At 36.9% G+C, this 17,974-nt stretch overlaps 1 protein-coding gene across 2 annotated transcripts in view; it reads right to left on the reverse strand.

The window, feature by feature from the left end:
- PAK1 (p21 (RAC1) activated kinase 1) overlaps window positions 1-17,974 on the reverse strand; it is a 1,330,007-nt gene that overhangs the window by 54,792 nt on the left and 1,257,241 nt on the right. For both annotated transcript variants that reach the window (XM_044073352.1, XM_044073351.1), the window contains 2 exons: window positions 15,382-15,481; window positions 12,364-12,560 (listed from right to left, as the gene is read on the reverse strand). In XM_044073352.1, coding sequence (XP_043929287.1) covers window positions 12,364-12,560; window positions 15,382-15,481 — 297 coding nt within the window. The remainder of the gene's footprint in view (window positions 1-12,363; window positions 12,561-15,381; window positions 15,482-17,974) is intronic.

Below are 17,974 nucleotides of genomic sequence, written 5' to 3' on the forward strand. Positions count from 1 at the left end.
AAATCTAAAGGTACTGTTTATTACGCTGATAAAAGTACTAGAGACACAGCATCTGGTTCTGGTGGTACAGAGTCAGCGACACATAATTTTGAGAATAACAAACATTCATTCTGTTTTAAAGATGTGATGGACAAAAAATTTGAATTTAACATCTTTTTCCGTTAAGCATTTACAAGGTAACATGGTTGGACATGATTTAAATGAAACTAATGTCCCTACGTTAAATAATTTGATTTATCTATTTGAAAAAAAACTGTTTAAATACAAATGCTTACAAATAGACAACAGATATTTGCATTGTTGTGTCAGTCACAAAATAGTTCCTCAGGGACTTAGAATATTTAAATATCCGTTTGGTGTGTTATACACTGACGTAGTTTTAAAAGATTTGCATGATTTTTTTTATGTGTGGATTTGGTTTGATTTTGAAATTAAGTATAATGAAACGCAGATGAGTGGTTTTTTAGTAGATTTAAACAAACTAAATGACGATATTCTGAAAGATTTGTTGTTTGATGAATATAAATACTTGTATAACAGGGTTTTGAAAAAAAAACAGATGATAGGATCAACAATGTTTTTGTTAGGAAACAGAAAAAGTTTACGAGGGATAAAGAACAATACACAAAAGGTAAAATGTATCCAGGACCATTTAATAATTTTAAAAACAGAAATAATGCACATGAATTGGTTCACCCTATGCAATTTGCTACAGCTGAACACAATGATGTACAAAGAACCAAACTTCAAGGTAGATACAACCATGAAAACAATGGTTCTAATAGAGTTTTAGATGAACTTGATTCCTTTTCTGAACCACATGAACATTTTGTCAGAACGTCTGGCAAACAAAAACAGACTTCCATCCGACCCGGGTCACCCAATAAGTTCCTATGGGAACAATTATGGATGGATAAGTGTGGGGAAGAAGAGCAGATAAAAGTTATTTCACACACTGATGGTACAGTTTCTGAATATAAAGGTTTCAAAATTTTTAACTATACTTCCATTGCTTTGGAAATGAATCATTTTAATTTATTCTCAAAAGGTTTTAAGTTTGTCAAATCGCAATATGGTGATTTAGCACATATTTTAGTGGATTTTAAATTATTTCTTAAGAAATTAAATCTTAAACTGATACACAAGAAAGCCTCCGGAGACGATTCTTTTACTAACAGAGGCCTAGTGAGGTACAGTACATATAACCCACCCTTACATCCGGCACTTATTACCTTTGAAAACATTGTTACGAATGAAATTTATGATATTTATACAAAAAACAAAAGAAAAGTGGAACAACATAATTTAAGTAGGGAGGAAGAGAAGTTGCTTATTAAATTGAAAACACAGAAAGAAATTAGGATTATGAAGCTGGACAAGGATGGGGGAGTTGTATTATTTGATAATGAAGAATACAACAATGTTTTAACTAACATGTTGTTAGATTCAAATACATATTCTTTAGTTTCATACAACAAAATACAAATTGCATACAGTAGAATTGACTCCCTTTTAGAGGAATATCTTTTGGAAAATAGAGTTGACAAATTAACTTATAATTTTTTGAGACAAACACATTCTATTATTCCTCAGTTTTTTGGGGTACCTAAGGTTCATAAATCTATAATTGAACCCCCTTTTAGACCTATTGTTTCAGCTAGGAATTCCAAAACACATCCACTAGCAGTGTACATAGATAGTCTTATTAAAAATATTGTCACTAAGACAGAACATTTAATTAAAGATTCCTGGGAATTTCTTAGTAAAATAAAAAAAGAATTGTGGTCAGAAAGTTGTGTATTTTTAACTATCGATGTTAAGAATTTATTTACTTGCATACCACAGGTTGAGGGGTATGAACTTTTTGAGGAATGTATTTATAAACACTTGGATTTACCTTATGATCAAAAGTTATTAATTCTGGAGTTAATGGAAGTAGTTTTGGACAACAATTATATAGGCTTTGAAGGTGAATATTACCAACAAACCAGCGGTGTAGCAATGGGGGCAGCTTGCGCCCCCATCTATGCTAATTTAGGGATGTTAGCATGGGAGGAGAGATTTGTGTTAAAAAGTATTTATAGTGAACACATTAAGTGCTACCTAAGATTTTTGGATGACATTTTTGTCATATGGGATGGCACTAAGGAAAGTATAATTGACTTTATTGAATATTTGAATAACACTACTAATTTTCTTTCTTTCACGCATGTAGTCGACGACTACAGTATTAATTACTTGGACATCACTGTTTATAAAACACAGCTTGGTTTTAAGTCTAGAATTTTTCGTAGGGCCACATGGCGCAATAGTTATTTGCACCACAATAGTGCACACCCCTTCCATCAGAAAAGAAGTTTGATTAAGGGTCAAGCTGTCAGATTGGCTAGGATGACCTCCGACTTTTCTGACTTGTTTGATGAATTCATTTTTCTTGGTAAAAAGTTTATTGAGAGAGAATATCCCAGGGATTTAGTTGGTAAAGTATTGGAAGAAGTTTACAACAGCTGGGGTACTAGATACAAGGCTTTATTAGGTGAACCCCTTAAAACTGAGGTTGAATCTGACAAAGTGACAAAAAATTACCAGGGGGCTGAATTTAACTTGTTCTCTGATTTTTTTAAAGAAACTGTGGAAGCCAACTGGTGTATATTAAAAACTAATAAGGAATTATATGAAGTGATAGGAAATGAACCACATTTTATTTATAGGACAGGAATGAATTTTAAAATGTCTTTTGAAACAGCTGGTAATAAGGAGATCATTAAAAAAGCAACTAGTTCCTGCGGTAGATGTGCACAATGTTCATATATTTTCAAGGAAGAAACAGTTAAATTGAACAATGGCTTAGATAGTGTTGTTAAATTTTGTAAAGGTAACTGTTATAGTAGGATGTTGGTTTATATGGCCATTTGCACATATTGTTCATCATTCTATATAGGGAAAACCGAAAGGGCACTAAAAGATAGAATATATGAACATCTTTATGATATTAGGACCAAAAAAGACACTAGTGCCCTATATAAACATTCGGTCACCTGTGCATCTTTTAGTAGTTTTAAATTTGGTATTATTGATTTGGTTAAAAACAATAGCAGGGGAGGTGATGCAAAGAATTTAGTATTAAACAGGGAATTAAGATGGCAATTGAGACTTGGGGCTAATTACCCCCTGGCTTAAATGAATATATTAGCATTAAGCCTATACTTATTGAGAAGGCAGCAAAAGTTTAATATATTTGTTTTAATATGTTCTATAATACTTATTTCATTCCTAGTAATACTGAAATTTATCATATTATAGATTAATTATATATCTATTGAAAATCTGTTGTTTACTATACCAATGAAGGGAGACATTTTATTCATCTGCATTTATTTATCTGTGTTTATTTAATATAATTTTTTACATTTTTAAACACATTTTTCATACATTTTTTAAACATTTTTAACATAAATATATATTTCTTAAACATTTTTAAACATATTCTGTATTTTGTATGTTTTGAATAATGTTTTATGGCACAAAATGACATTTATATGAATTTTAAAAAAATGTAGTTGGTTTCAGTGCTTTATAAATAATTTTTTTTGCTTAATTGTTTAATTGATTAAGGTTACTAAGATACTATATATAGTAGGTGTAGCACATGCATAATTTGTATCTGAAGAAGTCTCATTCATGAGATGAAAGTGCTTATATGTGGTGGTTGATTTAAATAAATTTGAGTAAGATTTACCCTACTTGCAGTTTTGGAATCTATTTCTACTTTTAAAACCTCATAACCCAACCACGAATCCGGAAATGTCGAATTTGCGGTTGTGGTGGTGTCCTATGTGACATGGGATGTACTGTGTGCCTGATTTACAGTTTCGTATGAGGATATGGTTGGAGATTCAGGTAAGTTTATATTTTTTAAGGGTTTTGGGTAAAGATTTGAGTGTATGTGAGTGTGTACAGAAGTTTTAGGTGTGGGTTAGGGTATGTAGGTAAGAGTATGTAACTGTTGAAAGTGGTGGTCTTTGCACATTTGTGGTGTGTGTGAGGGGACTGTAGAGTGTGTAGTGGTGAGTTTACTGTCTGTTTGGTGTGACTTCGGTGTTAGTATATACTAAGTAGCTGGGGTGGAGGGGGGCTTGCCCCCTGCATAGATGTAGGGTAAGTTTGATTTGTATTGTTGTATTTGTGTGTGTTTTGTTTGTTGTAATGTGGGGAGGTCAGTGCATTTATTGTGCGGTGTATGGTGAGTTTACGTTCGCTGTTGTGGTGTATCGGTGTTTTGGTTTTTCGGCTTTATAGTCTCGAGTTACTGAAATTCGATATTTCAGTATTTTGAGATTATAACGTGATCCACATACATATATATATATATATATATATATATATATATATATATATATATATATATATATATATAAATATATATAAATAAACTTCCAAAGGCAACACACACACACCAACGGATAACATTGAAGATTTATGTCCTCATTTCAACTTGGATGGTTTGATTACTATTATGAATAGTAAATCTAGACTTACTGGAGATGAATGCACTTCTGCAACTGCCACAGCTTTGGAAAACTGATGCTACATGTATTAATATGGGGCTGAATAATATTAGGCCAAGTCCAAATAGAACACATTCAGGAAAGTAAGTGCCCTCTGCGAGTAAAGGTCACTCAATATAATCTTACCAATGACAAGTTCGCAATTCAGGATACAAGTTTTCAACACGCCAAGGATTCAGAAGATGTAGAAAAAAAAATATAATGGAATAGTTCACAAATAACCAGGAAGAAAAAAATTAAATTGATGCATGTCTATAATGCAAAGAAAATATGTACTGGAAAGGGCACTGCTTTGTCATGTAACATAGCTTACAGCGAACTATAACATTTTTCAATCTCATAACATTTAGTGTACAGAAAATTACACAATTGTGACAAAAAGGAAGGTAAAAAAAAAACAGACAGTGGGTAGGCTAAAAGAAAGAAATCTAAACTGAACTTGGAAGGATTAAATCATAGGAGGTTACTAGTCTACCAACCTGGAGGTCATTTCAAGCCTAGCCGTTTCTTCCCAATGTAATACCATAGATACTCTAGTCAATATCCAGGACTGTATTTATTAATGACTGCCCATGTCTAGGAGGGGTTGCAGGTGCTATCCCCAGAAAGAATTTGTGTGCACCATCCACTTGTCCAGGTTTCTTTTGAACAGTGTCATAGAGGTGCTCTGCTTCACATGAATTAGCAGCTTATTCCAAAAAAGACAGCAGTTATTGGGAGACAAGTCTGTCCCTCCAGCATGAACTATTCAAGTCACACTCCATATTTAGGTCCCTGGAAAGGGTAGTCATAGTCCCGTTTGATTTACGGATGTGCAGCAAATTCATTAGGTTTGGGTAGGAGATTGCTCTGTAAAGCCAGGCATAAGTCTCCCCAAGATGTCTATATGATATGGGGTACAGGGACTTTAGTCGGTCTGTGTAAGGCAATTGCTGGAGTCCCTTGATCATCTTAGTTAGAAACCTCTGAGGAAGAACATTACTGTAAAACAAAAAGATGACAGAGACTGAAGTTAACAACATGGCGCCAAATGTGGAAGTACAAAGCCGGCTTGATGAGAATCGTGTGCTTGCAAATTATATAAGTAGCAAAACAGTGACACTAATAAGAGTAAAATGTGAACATTCTTTTGTAACAACTGACAGAGCAGACGTTACTGAACTGGAAAATTCTTCAGATCTGGTCAGAAATTGTACAGTAGTAAATGGAAATTAAATTATTAGAGGAACTGATACTTAGATTTGTAGAGAGAATAATAAACATCTAATAGTGTTATGCTTGCCAGGACCATAAATATGGCATGTGCGTAGGGGCCTTGGAATGCCTTAATGTAAGGATGTATGAAGCTGTTTTTATTTATGTTGGTTCAAAAGATCTCATCTTCAAGAACTGACTGACTGTTGGTAGGATACTTTCAGCCCTCAAACAGCATAGCTTAAACAGATGTTAAAACATATTCACAAATCACATACAGAAAAAGAGAGTCTGGCCAGAATGAACAAAAAGATTTTTGAGTAAAATACCCACATGAAAATGGCCTATAGAAATGTGTAGAACATCCAAGCCTAATTTTGGGCATACATAATTAGACAGGACCACACGTCAAGACAAAGGAAGCAAATTTACGCAGCAGATACACTTTAATACTTGACTAAAACAAGACAGGACTTTGGGAAGGACAGAAATTTTACAGTTCAAAGATAGCAACAATCAGTTTATTTGTGCTAGTTGCTAATGCTAGGAGCATTAATTTTAAAATTGCGCGATGGAAAATTTGATATAGTCGTACAACACTGACGTTGATATTGTTTGTGAAACATGGTTAAAGAACAATGACTGGAAACTTGTTCTATCATGGTATAAGTGTTTTTACTGTAACAGACATTCTAACAAAAAGAAATCAGGTGGAGGTGCTATGACAGATTAAAGATTGTTATGAGACATTTGATTATTACATGTTCAGTGATAACACCAATACTATAGACTGTGTAACTGTGACAATAAAGACAACCCTGTACATATAACAATTATTTGAGTGTATAGACCACCAAAGTCAAGTGCTGATGACCTGGAGGAATTCATACATTTCTTGCATGAAACACAGAAGGAAAGTGCCTGGGGACATAAATTTACCAGAAACAGGCCAAAATAATATTGATTCTACACCATTAGTAAGGGAATTATTTACAATGTATGCTTAGGAAAAGCAGACTGTAAACAATGATTATTTCATGTCAAGTGTTACCATCTTTGATGTGCAGTAATCATAAGGTTATGAAGATTAAATTACTGCTGATAATTCTGCTAATCTAACATCTAAAGCAATGCAAAGAATTAATAACAGACTATATACGCAAGCAAAACAGTTGCTATGCAAATCTAAATGCAGTGATGCATTCAGTAGAATGACTGCAAAAGGAATGTGGCAAGTCCTGAAAGAGAAATGCAAAAACATAATAAAAGATGCTCAACATCAGGATCTAGGCACACAAGGTCAGAATATTTATTTCCAAAAGACCATGATACTCAAAATGAGATTAAAAAATACAAGAAATGGAAATGAGGTTGAACTAGAACTTTGAAAAATGAAACAAACCGGACAGACAAACTGAATACAGTGTCAGACAAGATCAGAAAAAACTGAAGCCAATTTATATAAAGATATTGAGCATGACACAAAACCATTTCATAGCTACCTAAGATGCGGTAGGAATAAAAACATACAAACTGATAAACTGCAGAGATTCCAAATTTTTTTCTCAGACTACAAATAAATTTAAAAATTCTTAGACAAAATAGTTTGGCTCCACAAAGGGGGCAATAAATTGTGCTAGTAAGTTTGGATACTGGCATTAAATTAGATTATACTGAAAAAGAACTATGCAAACTGTACTCCAAAAACCAGAGGGAGGAGACAGAATTCATAACAATGACCCAAGAACACTTCAGCATGAACTTACAAGGTTCATTATATCAGTTATTAAATAGATCATTTCAGTATGCAGAGATTCCAAAGACTGAGGGCCTGCAGTTGTTAACACATTGTTAAGGGAAAGGGGAATAGGGCAAACCCAGAGTCACACAAGATTAGTTTCTTGTTGTGGAAAAATAATGGAAAAGGTTACTTTGGAAAAATTACTGTAAGAATTGGAAAGGCTGGGACTTGAAACCATATGTTAGGATGCATACTTTGAAAACATATCTATAACTACCTGTAACATGATGTTATACAACTGTATATTAACATATAAATGAAAAGGTGTGCTATGATGCAATTTGCACAGACTTCTCTTCAGCCTTTGACAGGGCCATACACAAAACACTGATCAATAAACAACTAGGTATTAATGTAATCTTGATAAAAAATATAGCTTCATGGATTAAAAGAAAGACATGGCAAGCACCATACAGAAATTCTCGGTTAAAGTTGAGATGTCTGACAGGGCTCTGTCCTACACCCATACTTGTTTAGATTGCTTCTATAGTCTGTAGAGGACTTGAAAATAGGTAAACAGACATAAGTTACAGACAGGGGAAATGTGATTTGGGAGACATACTGAAGCGTGAATATTTGGATCCAATTGGCTTCTTCCCCAATCTAAAACATATATATATATATATATATATATATATATATATATATATATATATATATATATATATATATATATAGTTTGATTACATACCTAGTTTGATTAAAAAGTACTTACTCTCAACAGAAACTGCATAGTATAATTCAAGCTAGGTGGGGGGCTACGCCCATCACACACCCCCAAATACAGGGGGCTGTGCCCCCACACCCCCTCAACTATATATTCTAACTCCAGGATTGCACTAAAGTGGGGAAAAGGGCATATACACTGCTACTATTATTTTCGGTGAAATGAAATTCAGTGAAATGAGTTTTCGGTGATTTGTGCTTTCAGTGATTTGGTCTTGCTGACATAAGTTTCGACGAAATGAACTAGACCCATATATATATGAGGGAAACGTACTCACAAGCGAGGAGAGTGTGTTGAGCAGATGGAAAGAGTACTTTGAGGGGTTGATGAATGAAGAGAATGAGAGGGAGAGAAGGTTGGATGATGTGCGGACAGTGAATCATGAAGTGCAGTGGATTAGCAAGGAGGAAGTAAGGATAGCTATGAAGAGGATGAAGAATGGAAAGGCTGTTGGTCCGGATGACATACCTGTGGAAGCATGGAGGTGTTTAGGCAAAATGGCAGTGGAGTTTTTAACTAGATTGTTTAATGAAATCTTGGAAAGTGAGAGGATGCCTGAGGAATGGAGAACAAGTGTTTTGGTACCTATTTTTAAGAATAAGGGTGATGCGCAGAGCTGTAGTAACTACAGAGGGATTAAAATGATCAGTCACAGCATGATGTTATGGGAAAGAGTAGTGGAAGCTAGGTTAAGAAGGGAGGTGATGATTAGTGATCAGCAGTATGGTTTCATGCCAGGAAAGAGCACTACAGATGCGATGTTTGCTCTGAGAGTGTTGATGGAGAAGTACAGAGAAGGTCAGAAAGAGTTGCATTGTGTCTTTGTGGATTTAGAGAAAGCATATGACAGGGTGCCATGAGAGGAGTTGTGGTACTTTATGAGGAAGTCGGGAGTGTCAGAGAAGTATGTAAGAGTGGTACAGGATATGTATGAGGATAGTGTGACAGTGGTGAGGTCTGCGGTGGGAGTGACGGATGCGTTTAAGGTGGAGGTGGGATTAAATCAAGGATCAGCTCTAAGCCCTTTCTTACTTGCAATGGTGATGGACAGATTGACAGACAAGATCAGACAGGAGTCCCCGTGGACTATGATGTTTGCAGATGACATTGTGATCTGTAGTGAGAGTAGGGAACAGGTGGAGGAGACCCTGGAGAGGTGGATATATGCCCTATAGAGAAGAGGAATTAAGGTCAGCAGGACTAAGACAATATATGTGTGTGTGAATGAGAGGGAGGACAGAGGAATGGTGAGGATGCAGGGAGTAGAGGTGGCATAATGGTGAGTGTGGAAGAGAGGTGAAGAAGAGAGTACAGGCAGGATGGAGTGGTTGGAGAAGAGGGTCAGGAGTGATTTGTGACAGACGAGTACCAGTAAGAGTGAAAGGGAAGGTCTACAAGAGGGTAGTGAGACCAGCTATGTTATATGGATTGGAGACAGTGGCATTGACAAAAAGGCAGGAGTCAGAGCTTGACGTGGCAGAGTTGAAGATGTTAAGATTTGCACTGGGTGTGACGAGGATGGACAGGATTAGGAATAAGTATATTAGAGGGTCAGCCCAGGTTGGAAGGTTTGGAGATAAAGCCAGAGAGGCAAGATTACATTGGTTTGGACATGTGCTGAGGAGGGATGCAGAGTATATTGGGAAAAAGATGCTAAGGATGAAGCTGCCAGGTAACAGGAAAAGAGGAAGGCCTAAGATAAGGTTTATGGATGTGGTGAGAGAGGACATGCAGGTGGTTGGTGTGACAGAGCAAGATGCAGAGGACAGGAAGAAATGGAAACAGTTGATCTGCTGTGGAGACCCCTAACAGGAGCAGCCAAAAGAAGAAGATGTACACACACACACACACACACACGATTCAATGTTCCGTAACTCTGATCATATGGTCTCGACCATATGTGGTTCGATGTTTTGGAACGTTGATGAGACAAGATAGAACTAAATATATAATACAGTATACATTGAAGTTGCTGATTCATTTAAGGACCTGGAAATATGTGTAGATCCAGCTTTGTTGATCATATCAACCAAATGGTTAATGATAGTTATAAAACTATTGTATCTCTCATATCATCCATGCTGTTTGATGAGTAAAGTAGCACAGTACCTGAAGCTGCAACAGTAGTACGTGTGGTTTGTTATAAAAAGCTATTTATTAATTACTGCATCAGTGTATAAGTCAGAGTTTGGTGCTGCATCAGTGTACACTCTGCAAGTTTCTGTGGACAACAGACTGTGAATAAAATTATAACTAGACTTATTTCAGCAGAATCCAGTCAGCAAGACCTTAGTGTCTTAAGAAGACTTCGGATCCATCACAGTAAGCAGCACCTTGATAATTAATGTTTCAAGAAGATTTAGAAAATCTAGGAAATAAGTAACATCATTTGTAATTTACATCAGTCCCAAATCAGAGTATGACTAATATATAAATCTTAAAAGAAAACTAGCATGAGTACACGGAAAGGAGTATAGGTGAAATATACCAAGGGTATCAATGTGAATTTTAAATTATCATGAAGATTAAAATATCTGAACTGCTTCATACCGTTTCATACAGAGATTTTATTCGGGTATAGCTGGCATTTAGAGACTACTATCTCTGGGAATGTTTGGGGTTATCAAAGAATTTTAGCAAACCATCACACGACCTGGGATTACAATGTCTTACAGAGACACAAAGTAATAAAATACTAGGATTTTAAAGCAGAAATGAGAACAACATGGAAGGAGGACACCCAGACATTTCCAATATTAGTAGGAGCAACAGGTTTAATAGAGAGAGCTTACAGAAGCATTTAGCTAGGTTACTGATACATGTAACGCTATATGAATTACAGATGGAAGTCAGTTCTGGACCCATTGCAGATGTCACAAAGAGGCCCGCTGGTCAACATCAAAGACTGAGACAATACCAATTTCATGAACCTTAACCATTCCCTGACTTAGGAAATGGATCCACTGCCTTCATGGTATTATAAGCCCAAAAGACTTGGAGAAATTAAACTCACAGATTACACAGGAATGAGACAAGTACTAACTACTTCTCAGAGAGAGGGGGGGAGCTAATGCACAGACTACCAAATTAATTTACAGTAAACAAATATCTTTAAGAACTCCGACACTTATTATGGGAATGACTGTTTTGGTACATTGGCAGACTAGAAGGGCTTTATTACCAGTGCTTCAAATATTTGTATGCAAAGGTAATTAGTAGCTCACAGCCTCAATCCTTTGGGTTAAGCTGCCAGATGTGCAACAGTTACGGTAAACAAGATTTGATTAAGCCATTATTGTCAGGAGTTGGAGATTATGTGGCAGATGTCTTTTCTGTTTTGGTAAAAATGATGGGATTATTTCTGAAGTACACCCCAGCATACTGTCTACTTACATATACCGAAAGTGATGCACCTCAGGTGAGAGGTACCACAAACTTGGTTGGACATAGTACATATATCCTACTTTCTGTGCAATTAAGTCTCACTCTTCCAAGGACCACAACTGCATCCTTCAAATTCAACTCATGAAATACATGGGAAATTATCAAAACAATCCTTTTTAAACTGTACTACAGAATGCCATAAGGAGGAAAAGTTCCCAAGTGTATACTGAAACTAATATAAAGAAAATGATGATGATTTCCAGAATCCTCTTACATTTAATTTTTAATGACATTAATGACATGTCATAACACTAACTTACCTTTAATTTCTCTATAAACTGGCTAAAATGTCTCTCACTATTAAATCACCATCGTATAACTTGTATTTATTGTTAACCAGTTTTTCATATAATGTCTAATTTGGTATAATCATTTAAACTGAATTTTTTGTATTATTTTTAAAGACTGTAAAATTATTGTTCTTGAAATGTTCTACAATACTTTGGAGCTTTTCTCCCCAGGCCTCTCCTGAAAATGGACTCCTACCAAGTTGGACTTTCTGGTACTCAAATGTCAATAAATAAATGAATAAAATAATGTTATAATCTTTAGTTTATCAAACACACAGAACAGCTTGTACATCACAATTTTTTCATCCAGAAATGGAGAAAGAAGAAGCATTCACTTACTCGAAGAGGATTTTCATTAAGGTAAGGTGGCTCCCCCTCAATCATTTCAATAGCCATGATTCCCAAAGACCAGATGTCAACCTTTGGTCCATACGCTTTCCGGGTTACCACTTCTGGCGCCATCCAATATGGGGTACCTACCATGGTACTTCGTTTACTCTGCTCTGGAGTAATCTGAGCGCAGAAACCAAAATCAGCTAGGAAAAAAACAGCAGCAAATATATATCAATTACTATTTACATTAAAAAGATACTCACTTTTCAACAGTCTATCTACTGCAGAAATGTCCCAAATGTTACAGCATATACAGGTGGGCAGCAAGGAGAAGCATTACGATACAAACAGTGCTGGTTATGTTATTCCTTACTCGTTACAGTCTTTTTGTACTGCACAAATGAGCAGCTCGCAATCTCATTCATAATATGTTATTGTTTGTCTTTCGGCTTTTCCCGGTAAGGGGTCGCAACAGCGGAACTCCGGTCTGCTAATGATTGACAGTAGATTTTTACGAAACGCCGAGGTGCCAGCTCGACACCCAACCTTCAATGAAGGCATGCCCATTTACGCAAGCATATCTTTCGAATGCTACCCAACCGCAGGGAGGACATGCAGATTCCACACAGAAGGCACTCCCAAGCCCAGCTGAGAAACAAACGGGAGAACCACTTGCTGTGAGATAACAAAGCTACCGCCGTACCACCGCGGCATCATAATCTCACTCATAAAAGTGTTCCACTATTGTCTGCTAACGCAACAAACCAGATGGTTAGAAATCACAGCAGATAATGATATGCGACAATATAGGCGGCACATTCACTAATTCATCTACAGTGGACCATAACAAACAAACCAGATACAAGCAAACAAATGAATAAAGAAAATCCAAATATACTAGCATTCTACTTTAAATTTAAATTATGCCAGTTAGTGACCCCAGTTAATACTAATTAACATAGTAGTTCATCATTCCAGTACCTGCCCATGCCATTCTGTTATTCTTAATCCACTCAAGTTTTACTAAAACAGTCAAATATTTTATGCAGTCCCAGCAGTTGTGGGAAAAAGAACAAAGAACATAATCAAATATAATGGTACTGGGGGTTACAGATAAATACAAAGGAAGTACCACAGCAAGCAGTGCAAGCCAATCAGATCACGCATGCACAGTGCGAGCCAATCAGTTCATGCATGCACAGTGTGCTCCTCTGTCCTAAAACCAGGAATTAGATTTTACTCTTTTTTGTGTTTGTAGTGAAGAAGAAAAAGGTGAAATGAAACAGAAGTAAACAAAAACAATGTTATACGCCACTGAAATCCATACATATAGAAACACTTTGTGAAAATACAGTGGTGCTACAATGGCAGTCCATAGTACTCCGTATTAATTGCAATTATTTATCAAATTTTCCCCAATTACGGAATTAAACGCAGGGTATAAAATGACTGCACCACTATGTCTTCTGGGTAACGCAGCCATTTTGTGATGAAAACAGCAATACTGAAATTGTAACAGCTACAATGGACAGCAATTAAAAGTGGTACCGTTATTATTCCATAAGGAGCATCTCTTCAGAAATAATATAAATAGCAAGTGTTATCAATCCAAGCCATTTTCCTACTAGTAGACTTGCTCCTAAATTCTCGTTAGTAGAGCAGACGACATTCATTACGTACTGCATTAGTGGCTAATCCAGCACTATTACTAACCACAGCTTTTTTTTATCCAGTTTCATGGTTCAAAATGCACCTACATAGTAGCAAAGTCTGCTTGGTGTTGTCTGCAGGACCCCCCAAGGATGCTAGAGTGGGTAGAGTCTTAACTTACAAAAGTAAGTTGGGTGATCGATTAGGAAGAACATTGACCCACCTAAACCATTTCAAGCTCAGCACAGGGAAAAATAACTAAAGAAACAAACATTACTATCAATGTAACAGTGGCAATGTAAAAGCAAGATTCAGAGGCATAAGTCAGGATAAGGATAAATTAATACAATTCACAAATAGATATGATACAATAATTCAATCAGTAAAATAGGCAAAGAGAGTTCCTGTACATTGTTATAACATCACAATGTTTAACATGTCTTCAGAGAAAATTATATACAGAGGACAAAGCATTTGCAGCATATGCAATTACTGGGCACGAGATGTGAAGGAGAGTAAGACACAAGTCCAGTTAGGGGAAGGAGGGAGACAGAAAAGATGGAAAAAGTATAGGAGGACAGGGGGGAGTATGCAGTTACCTCTTACTCAGGTTAAGGAGATTCAGGCAGAATTAGAGCAGTTTGGAGACATGCTTACTAGTAAGCCAGGGTACATCCACCTGATCATGCACTAGTTAGACAGCCTCAGTGTCCCATCAATTGAGACTCTTACAGTGTTCCTGAGCAAGCTAAGCATACCCTTAATGAGGAACTGGAGTTGAGTAGTTTACTTCTAATTTACCATGTGTTATGACAAAATATAAGCTAGTATGTAAGCACTTTGTTTTCATTTTAATACACAGTAACAATGGTCTAAAGTTTAAGAAGCCAGCAATTGGAGGGAGAGGTGAGGTGGTAGATTGGGGGGGGGGGGGGGTGCAGCAGCGGGGCTCTACCAAAGTCATTCAGACTGGGCCTCACAATCGGCAAGGCCCAGCCTGTACTGACTACAGAGGATTCAGTGGCAGGCAATTCATTCAAGTCACTACTACTGACAACAGTAAATCTAATTTAATGCGTCAAATTCAACAGCATTCATTTACGCCACACCTGAATTACTGCTAAACATGCACATACTTTTATTATATATTTACATCCTTTACCTCACACTGTGAACAGTTTTCATTAAATAATGTAGTTATTTTATGTACAAAGTGCACCAATCTGCTCAAAGTACTATGAAGCACATTCATGTTTTATTTCAAAGAAATGTCCAGTGTTCCAGTTAGTCTCCACAGGTGGCTTTGTAGGGATAAAGCAGTATGTAAATGACGGGATACAAAGGCATAATAAAGACACACTGAAGTATACATACTTAGTTTGACAGAGCCGTCCATTCCTAGCAGAATGTTGTCACTCTTGATATCCCTGTGAATGACCTGATTAGAATGAAGGAACTCCAGTGCTTGCAGACACTAGGGAAAATGGCACATAACAATGTAAGGTTATAAGGCAACTGACAAGTCCTACCTTGTTAATATGTTTTATTTCAGCATTCCATAATAAGGTTTTAATATATATTTTTTAATTTTTAGACAATAAAACATCCAAAAAAGCAAAACATGATTAATATAAAGGCAGACATGAAGGCACAAAAATCTCCAAAGCCAGAAATAAATGATGTACCCTTGTAACTAAAGGCTTCTATATAAAAAGTTCTACATATGCATGTTTATATGCGCGCGCGCGCGCGCACACACACACACACACACACACACACACACACACACACACACACACACACACACACACACACACACACACACACATTTATGCATACTACATACATTTTTTTTTTATATACACATAGCAGGTGAGACTATTTCACAACTTTCTCATACACTTCCAAGTTAACAGTCCTTCCTAAGACCCAGACAGTTCATTCAAGGAGCAGGAGTTAAAGACAACTTCTCAGAGGACAGGGGTACATCAGTATAACAAATCAGGAGGTGGTTGAACTGAATTCCTCCAAGAAAAAATGACCAAGTTCATTCCCAGACACAGGTCCTATGATTTGCTATACATTCCAAAGCTGTCAGTAGCTCAAAAAGGTAACTCCATCACCTTTGGTGCTGGAAGATCAGAAGGCTATGAGTTCATGTCCCACCCCAGGTTACTGAATTCATTTTCCATTCCTGATACTCAAGTGCAGCATTAGGGGGGTGCTGTACACCTGAATGTGCTGTTCATTGGATGACATATTAAACTGAGGTTCCATATGCCTAAACTGGTGAATGTAAAAAATTCCATGGCACTTATCAGATAGAGTAGTGTTAAGTTCCCCGGCACCTTATTTCCTCTAGTCAGTGATCCCACCACCGTGGCCATAGATATCCTGTGAAAACAAGATGCTGGTCTATTGGGACTAAATGGACCAAAGTATAAATAAAGTGCTACCTGCTGTAAAACCTGACATACATCCAAAGCTAGGAGTCCTACCATTAAAAATTCTGGTCCCAGATAAAGCAAACTACAGACACAAAAAAGCAAATAAAAAAAAAAAAACACTGAACTGCTCAGTGTGCAGAGTCATTTTTCAGACTTCTCTCACCCTTTCTCCTTCTACCAGAAGTTTTTAAAGCAATCTGCAGCTTTACAATCAGTCATTTAAAAATCACAGCCTACTGAATCAGTCCCAGTAAATATGTTTTAAGCATCAGAGTTCTTTGCATCAAATTTTCAGTCCATTATTCCCAGTTATAGCCCTTCATACCATTTCTGCTCTTTTATTATTATTATTTTATTATTCCCAGTTATAGCCCTTCATACCATTTCTGCTATTTTCTGTCAACATCTCAGGAGTCCAAACTGGACAAAAACAGAAAGGACATTTGATGGCAATACAAAACTATTCATTGCCCCAACACATATCCCCCATCTTCTACCTGCCTAATGTGAGAGACCCTGAAGACTATACTATCCAAAGCCAAACAGCATAAAAGAGCAGCTGTGCAAGATCTTACTATAACAGCAGATGTCCTACTTTTCACTGTTACAATATTCCTTAATGTGGGATATCCTGCTGAGAATAGCCTAATGTGCAGCCAGCATATAAAAGCCTTTATATCATCAGATCAATGTACGTCAGCCATATGCTCCTTTTGCAGGCATAGGGCATAAAAGTGACATACGAACACTCAATCCTCAGAACTGAAGTGCCCCAGGAGAACTAGAGCAACTCCAGAAAAAAGAACAAAGGAGAAAAGAGTGCACCCGACCAGAAGAAAAAAGGGGAAAAAAGGGAGGCAGGAGGCAGTGCTGAATACTGCAGGAGTGAAAAGTAGGACATCTACTGTTATGGAAAGATCTTGCACAACTGTACTATGTCCTTCCTTATCACTGTTGCATTATTCCTTACATGTGGGAGATTACAAAAGCTACTGTAAGTCATGGCAGGAGGGAGATAAGGAAAGTACAGTTGTGTACACCTACCATAAATGTAGATGTTAGAGTGTCTTCACTGTTGCAGTCATGACTGTAGGGTTCTCCCCTGCCGGCAGGCAGCACTCGGTCGGCCAGAATCCCAAAGTCTGGGTCCGGCGTCGGCTGTTCAACCATGCTCCCTGATGTCAGAGCGCCAGGAGTATAAAGCTGACAGCCGACGCCATCTTCTCCAGTTTTTCTTGCCCCAGATGTCAGGAGTCCCGAAATGAAAAAGGTCCCATAACCTTTGCAAATACACCTCAGAAGAATGGTGAAAAAAGGAAATACACAAAAATAAAAATAAGAGGGGACAGGAGGGAGGGAAACACAGACTGCAACGTGAAGACACTCGAACATCTACATTTATGGTAGGTGTACACAACTGTACTATGTTCATCGTGTTTCACTGTTGCAGTCATGACTGTAGGGTAGAATCCCATAGCTGAAAGAAAGGGAGGTGGTCATAAAGAAGAAGGGGTGGCTAA

This window comes from Protopterus annectens, chromosome 5.part1 (assembly GCF_019279795.1).
Source record: "Protopterus annectens isolate FY-2018-M chromosome 5.part1, PAN1.0, whole genome shotgun sequence".
NCBI classification, from domain to species: domain Eukaryota; kingdom Metazoa; phylum Chordata; order Ceratodontiformes; family Protopteridae; genus Protopterus; species Protopterus annectens.